The 7,968-nt window shown below is 40.4% G+C and overlaps 1 protein-coding gene across 2 annotated transcripts in view; it reads right to left on the minus strand.

The window, feature by feature from the left end:
• The window catches only part of SPATA13 (spermatogenesis associated 13), a 357,951-nt gene extending 350,245 nt beyond the window's left edge, over positions 1-7,706 (minus strand). For both annotated transcript variants that reach the window (XM_045194507.2, XM_045194524.2), the window contains exon 1: positions 7,327-7,706. In XM_045194507.2, the coding sequence (XP_045050442.2) occupies positions 7,327-7,338 (12 nt within the window). In that variant the 5' untranslated portion in view covers positions 7,339-7,706. The remainder of the gene's footprint in view (positions 1-7,326) is intronic.
• Between the last annotated feature and the right edge of the window lie 262 nt (positions 7,707-7,968).

Consider the following 7,968-nt stretch of genomic DNA (forward strand, 5'->3'; position numbering starts at 1 on the left):
AAGACTGGGAACAAGACAGGGATGTTCACTTTCACCTCTCTTGTTCACCATAGTACCTGAAGTCCTAGCCACAGTGATCAGACTAGAAGAAGAAATAAAAAGCATCCAAATTGGAAAAGAAGAAGTAAAAATGTCTTTATTTGCAGGTGACATGATACTGTAAATAGAGAACCATAAAGATTCCACCAAAAGACTACTAGAATAAGTGAATTCATCAAAGTAGCAGGATACAAAATTAATATTCAGAAATCAGTTATATTTTTGTACACCAATAAACTAGCAGAAAGGGAACTGAAGAAAACAATCCCACTTACAATTGCTTCTAAAAGAATAAAATACCTAGGAATAAATCTAAGCAAGGATGTAAAAGATCTGTACTTGGAAAATAATAAGACACTGAAGAAATTGAAGAAGATGCAAATAAGTGGAAGCATATACCGTGTTCATGAATAGGAAGAATTAACATCATTAAAATGCTCATTCTACCCAAAGCAATCTGTAGATTCAACACAATTCCTATCAAGATTCCAATGATGTATTTCACAGAACTAGAACAAATATTTCAAAAATGTATATGAAACCACAAAAGGTCCCACATAACAGTGGCAATGCTAAGAAAGAAGAACAAAATTGGATGAATCACACTATATTATATCAAACTATATGGCTAAAGTAATCAAAACTGCCTGGTACTGGCATAAACACAGACATATAGATCAATGGAACAAAATAGAGAGTCCTTTGTAGTCAATTAATATTCAACAGAGGAAGCAAGCACATACCATGGGCTAAAGATAATTTATTCAATGAATGGTGTTGGGAAAATTGGACAGATTCATGCAGAAACATTAAACAAGACCACCTTCATGCACCACACATAAGAATAAATTCAAAATGGATCAAAGACTTAAATGTTAGACTCAAAACCATAAAAATCCTAGAAGAAAACAAAGGCAGCAAAATCTTGGACACTGCTCATTGCTTTATCTGATATGTCACTCCAGACAAGGGAAACAGAAGAAAAAATAAACAAATGGGACTATATCAAACTAAAGTTTTTGCACAGCAAAGGAGACCATCAACAAAATAAAAAGACAACCCACAGAATGGGAGAACGTATTCACCGGTACATCTGATAAGAGGTTAATATAAAAATTGATAAAGAACTTACAAAACTCAACACCAAAAAAACAAGCAATCCAATTTAAAAATGGGCAAAGGACCTGAATAGACACTTCTCCAAAGAGGACATACCATGGCTAATAGGCATCTGAAAAGATGCTCAACATTACTAATCATTAGAGAAACACAAATTAAACCCACGATATACCATCTCACACCTGTCAGAATGGCTATCAAAATAAATAAAAAAACAAATGCTGGCAAGGATGTGGGGCAAGGGGAACCCTTTTGCACTGTTGGTGGGAATGCAGACTGGTGCAGCCACTGTGAAAAGCAATATGGAGATGCCTCAGAAAAATTAAAAATGGATCTGCCTTTTGACCCAGTGATCCCACTTCTACAAATATATCCAAAGAAACCCAAAACACTAATTCAAAAGAACATAAGCACCCCTATGTTCATTGCAGCATTACTTACAATTGCCAAGGTATGGAAGCAGCCCAAGTGTCCATCAGTAGGTGAGTGAATAAAACAACTATGGGATATTTACATAATGGAATACTATTTGGCTGTAAAAAAGAAGAAAATTTTACCCTTTGCGAAAACATAGATGGACCTGGAGAACATTATGCTAAGTGAAATAAGCCAGTCAGAGAAAGACAAAAGCCATATGATTTCACTCATATGTGGGAACTAATGAATAAATTGAGAAAACAAGCAAAATAGAGACAGACTCATAGATGCAGGATCACAGCCATAGGGTGGGAGAATAGAGGGTGGAGGGATTGAGCCAAAAGGAAAAAGGACTCATGGACATGCACAACAGTGTAGGGGTTTTGGCGGGCGGGTTTAGGTTGCTATTAGGAGACTAAATGGTAATGGAAAAATATAATAAAAAATTAAATATAAAGTAAAAATAAAAATTTTCCTCTAGAGACTTTTTCAGCCTTGTATGAAAACAAGAAGGTAACACTATTGTTGACCAACACAGTTTCATGGAGACACTAGGAGACTTATTAATAAATTGCGAAGAGATTGAAATCTGACAAAAATTTGGGACTTTCAGAGAACCCACATTCCATTTTAGAAAGAGCAGAATTCCAGAACACTAAGGGATCTTAGAACAAGATCAAGTCACTCCTCATGCAGATAACAAAATGGAATCTCAGGGAATTTGGCATGATAAGCATTTATTGATTTTGTTAGAGATAAGACTTGCACCCAGGTCTCCTGACCCTCCTCTAACAAACATGCTTTGTTTTATGCCTTGGCCATCCAAGGAAAATTCTCAATTGCCCTTATCTTCATATTACAAAGGCTTTGTGCAACAAAAATGCATTTCACTAGTTTGGAATCCAGCATACAGTTTTCATATAAACAGGATGTACAGTGAACAGGTCCCTGGGCTAGCCCCCAAAACCTAATATGTGCACATAAAGCAGTAGTATGCTTTAAAAAATTAAATAAAAACCTACACCAACAACTGAATTTATTGTTTCAACTCAAAATGCCAGGAGCAATGGAATCAGAGACATCTAGTCTCCCTTCCGGGCACCCCTCCAGCTCCAAATCACTACTGATCATCCTGCAGAGAGGAGTTGGGCTCCGGTGGGTGAGGAGTGGGGAGCCTTGAGTTATAAAGGTATAATCCCAGTGAACACATCTACTGTATATCCCAAGCTGGCTTCCTAATCACCATGTTTATTTTCCACCAGAATAAAGACCACTTCCTATTGCCCTATCTTTGTCACCATCTAGGATTTTGGACCAGTGTTTTTCTTCTCTCTGCCCTGCTCTTGCCCTCAACGTAGTCTCACATTCTAATGTGACCTAAATATCCTCTGTCCTTAAAATGAGTGCTCAGGCAGTGTTTTTATTGCTTTCCAAAGAGATATACTTCCATCAGTGGTGAGAAAGAAAGTAAAATGGCTCTCTCTTCTGCTCCCCCAGCCCAAAGAAGAAGGGCTTTTTTTATTTTCTTCAAATCCTGATGGAATTCCTTTAGGTGTTTAAAGGCTTAAATTCCCATGGTCAGATACACCCTAGTTTTAGGATTTATTGAGCATCTTCAGTGGATTGAAGTAAGACTCTGAAAAGCAGGGAAGTTTAGGAAGTTGGAGTGATGAGAACTTGAAGGATATATGCACCTGGGAAGCTACAGGGAAGAAAGAAGATGTAGTCCTCTGGCCACTGAGCCCACCTCCAGCAGTTGTCCCTGGTGGCTTGTGGAGTGTGCACATGGCAGAGCCTTTAATTGTGCTTTAGTATTTTCATGTCTGCTTACCCTGAACTAGAGTATTGGCTGCTTGAGGAGAAAGCCCATGACATATCCCCTTATGCCCTGTCGGTACTGAATAGACAGTGACTGATAAAAACTTAAGACTGCTTGGGAACTTCAAAGCCTCTTCAATGTCATGACCTTCTTCAAAGGGGAATAAAGGGTATTTCATTGTGCCAAAATCTGGGAAAGTCATAAACAGCCGGGAACAGTGGTTTTTCCTCACTCTTTTTATATCTGCGTTTGGTTCTTTTCTCCTACTTTGAGGGGAGTGCTTCTGAGGCAATCTCCTAATTCAAGGTGTTGTAGAAGCTGCTGCTGAACAGATCAACCCACCTGCTGGCTCTGTGCCAGCCAGTTTGCACAACTGACCACTTAAGACAAATGTCTGGCTCAAATCAGAAGGAGAAATATAAGTCCTGCCCTTCAGGGACTTGCAGTGCCTTCTAAAGCTGACTTTTCAAGTTCCAGGTGCTGGCATTGATCCCTTTACTAATTAAGTATGTGCTGTTCTGAGAAATAGGCTTTCCCCCCCCCCATTTTTTTTTTGGCTAGGATGACAATAGCTATTCCACATAGAAACCTGTTTCTGAAACCACTCATTGTGGAAAGCTTCTGGCTCCTGCCCAAAGAGCACATTTCGAAAGCTTTTGGTGTTCCCTGAAAAGGTCCACCAAGGATATTGGATGCACATCCTTCAGTATGGATATTTCAGAATATACTCCAGGGCCTCACACTTAGAAGTAAATAGGATGGTCCTCTAGGAGGAACCCAGGGAAGGGCAATGAAGACATAAACAACCCTCCACAATTCAGGGTGGGGAGGGGGAGCTACTGTGGGACTGTCATAAAATCAGATTCCTAAAACAATGGGCAGAGTTCTGATTCAACTTATAAAAAGGGCCTGTTAAAACTCTTTCAGCAATTGGTACGGTATTACGTAAAGAAGAGTGGAAAACTATGGTCCACCTTTTCTGAAGGCAGAATATGCTGGATGTCAAGGACACAAACAACAGTACTTTGAGATTCTGACTATTGGTAAATACTGAAACTTTTATTGCAGAAGACTCTGAAACCCTCCTTGCCTATCTTGAAACACAGCATTGATCCCTACCTTTACAAAGCAGGCCATGTGAACTAAGCCAAGAGCAAGGCACCGGCTTCAAGATTTGCAGGCTTCCTCTCATCCCTGTTAGCCTATGGCCACAGCATTTTAATAATTTAATCTTTTTGACACATTCCAATTATAACCTTGTTATTTGTTCAAGGCCTCAGAGAAAACCTTCAAATTCTCTGGCTACTTTTCATAGTCTGAAATACTGTGCTGAACATGTCTTGTTAGAAATAAGCATGGAAAATGCCATCCAGACAGAAGGTTGCCAAGCTTCCCTTTCAACTCTGAAGGTTGTAAGGTCCATGCTTCACTGTCCTTTCATTGTTGTGATTTCATTTTTACAGGATTTATCATGCTATACAGGCAATGGGTATGACTCAAATCACTGTGCAGTTTAAAAGTAGCAAAGAGACTGGCCATATCTACTGGAAGTGGGGTTGTCATCAGGTTAGTCTGCCTTGTCAAAACTTGGTAAGGTATGGAGCTGGCCTGCATTGGTGAGAGTGAAATAAAGTACTAGTTTGGCCAAAAAGTTCTCTTGATTCCATAAGAAGGCTCTTGTAGTGCTTAGTTGTCTTTAATATCATTCAAAACAATTTTGTTAGATTGTCTTGTGACAGCTATCATATCAGCATGCACTTTAAAGAAAACTTATGAGAATTGGTGAATTTTTGTATAGCCATTTCAATATTGAAGATGGAAGAAAATAAGCAACATTTTTGGCATATTATGCTTTATTCTTTCAAGAAAGGTAAACACACAACTGAAGTGCAAAAAAAAGATTTGTGCAGTGTATGAAGAAGGCGCTGTGACTGATCAAACATGTCCAAAGTGGTTTACAAAGTTTCATGCTGGACATTTCTCGCTGGACGATGCTCCACAGTCAGGTAGACCAGTTGAAGTTGATAGCGATCAAAAGGAGATATTAATTGAGAACAGTCAATGTTATACTACATGGGAGATAGTCAACATAATGAAAATATCCAAATCAATAAAGTTATTGGTGAAAATGAAAAGTGTGTTTTATTAAGTGGACTTTTTGGCCAACCCAATACATTCTCCAGAAATGTAATTGATATCTGGCTTTAGAAACATCTCAACCAAAAAGAAAACTACATGATTTTTTAAAGAAACTCACACTCACTATTCAGAATGATCAAAATATGGTAATTTGGTTAGTAAGAACAGAGGGATAAAGGGTTTAATGTTCAGAAGCAGCATGTCATAGCAGTCACATTTGGATGTAGATACTGACTTCACCGCTTACTGTAAGACAAGGGGCAAATTACTTTTCTGTCATCTTCCTCGTATTTTAAATGGGTACAGTAATGTCTGCCTTGAAAGGGAAAAAGCAATGACACAGATGAAGCAAAAAGCTCATCTGTGATTATCGTACTTCTCCTGGCCATTAGCGTGGTATGTTCTGGGTGGAATTTCTAAATAAAAGTATCATAGTGAATTGTAACTACTCCTTAGCCTTTTCTTCTCCACAAACTGAATTTTTCTAATTCAACTTTGTATGTCCCTCTCACCACTTATCTCTTTTCTCCTGAATCTGGCACTGTACACCCCACATAGTAAAGCCTGAATAAATGTTTGATGAATGAATGTGTGAATAAAGAACACATAGGTCATTTTAAAATGGAAGCAGAGGAAAAAATAAACTACTGTGTGGAATACTTCTTAAGAACTGGTAACAACAGATCACTGTCTTTGGCAAACACAATTAACATCTGGAGGAACAAAATAAAAACCACCGAAAGATATCTTTAGCAATAGTAAGATAAAAGGAAAAGGGGGTGGGGGAGGGGAAGGACTACTGTAGCTGCCAACAGCTGCTCTGGTAAAGATAATTCAAATTCCTTGCCAATTTTTTTTGTCCTGTAGTGTATGGCTAAAACAGTCTTTGAGATAAAAAGCCAAAGTTACTTGGCACATTTACATGTAAGAAAATACACAGTGAAGTTAAATGGAGGTTGATTCTCTCCCATGCTTTGTGGTATTCTCTTTCTAAAACATTTTAAGATGCACCTGTCTGGGTTCTTAATACTGTGCCCGCTGCCTGCTGCGTGTGCTTTTCTTTTCCAAAGATTTTGCTTAATATGTTGGAAATGCTGAAAGCCAATATGTTTTCATGGATCCAAACTTGCTTCCGTATTTCATTTTTTAATAATAATAATAATAATTAAGGAATACCCATCAGCAGATGCTACACTGAAAACGAGTAAACAGAATACGGTTTTTATTACATTTTACATGAGAAAAGAGTATCTTCTTTTTCATGTCTTTCATCAGACCACAATCCAAATATTTTCAAAAGTAGAGTTTTAGGGCATTAAATAGGTAGCAGCCTAGAAGCCTGATTCGCTAGCCAAAAGACAAGTGGCTGCCAACAGACTTGAGTCCAGCGACAAGTGTCAAAAGACACATCATACTTATTGGCGCTTCTGGGGAGAATCTCCCAAATATTCCGCGTCCTGCTCCCCCGCACTCCTCTGTCGCCTGGCAACCCGCGCTTGCCGCTGCTCCCGCGGCCCCGCTGCTATGGCAACGCGGCTGCGGCCCGCGCAGTGGCAGCGCGCCTCCTTTGTGTGCGCAGCCCTGCGCACTCCCCCTCTGCACCTGCTGTGCTGCCGAAACTTTTCAGACCTCCACCTGACTTCTCTGCACCGTCTCTTACCCAGAGCCACTGATCCTCGCCTTCTCTCACCCTTATTTCAGAAAAAGATGTCCCACGCACACAGGATTTCCGTCGCTTGCTGCTTGGTGGTCCCGGCTCCAAAAGTGACAATCGGCACATAAAAAGCACTCACCTTTTCCATCATTCTTCCTAATTAGCAGGGGGGTCTTTAGAGAGCTCTACTCATCCCGTGCCGAGCTCCAAGTGGGTAGGAAGTCACCGGGAAGCAGCTGAGAACTTCGTTCCGGCGAGCGCCGCCCCAGGGCCCCTGCGCCTGCACATTTTCACCACAAAAGGCGGGGACCTTCAGGCCTCTCGGTCCCGAGAAAGTTAATCCGTCCGACTGTTACCTTCCCGGCCAGAGTTCAGATTGGCTCTGAAGGGCTATTCAGATGCCACATTTCCCTGGCGTGAAATGACCACCCGCTCATCCTCAGCGGCGAGTTGGGCTTTCCAGACCCGGGCTGCGCTATTGTTTGTTGGTCTTGGAAGGGCGCGGTGGGGTGTAGAAGCGGCCGTATTGAGCCCGCCTCAGGACTCCTCAGGTTGAGTTTCTTGCATGGTTTTCTCCCCGGCTTCCTCCCCGCCCCATGCTTTTGCATATTCATAAGAAGGCGAAGTCTCTTTCCACCCTTTTCTAATCGCCACGGTTGAGGAAATCAAAACAAGTGGGGACTCTTTGATTTGGAAGGAAACACTAAGAAAAGAATAGATTGAGAAAAATAAGTGGTAACATGAATAAATAGACAAACATAGAATTGCTATTTCACAGTTT

This window comes from Desmodus rotundus, chromosome 3 (assembly GCF_022682495.2).
Source record: "Desmodus rotundus isolate HL8 chromosome 3, HLdesRot8A.1, whole genome shotgun sequence".
Classification (NCBI taxonomy): domain Eukaryota; kingdom Metazoa; phylum Chordata; class Mammalia; order Chiroptera; family Phyllostomidae; genus Desmodus; species Desmodus rotundus.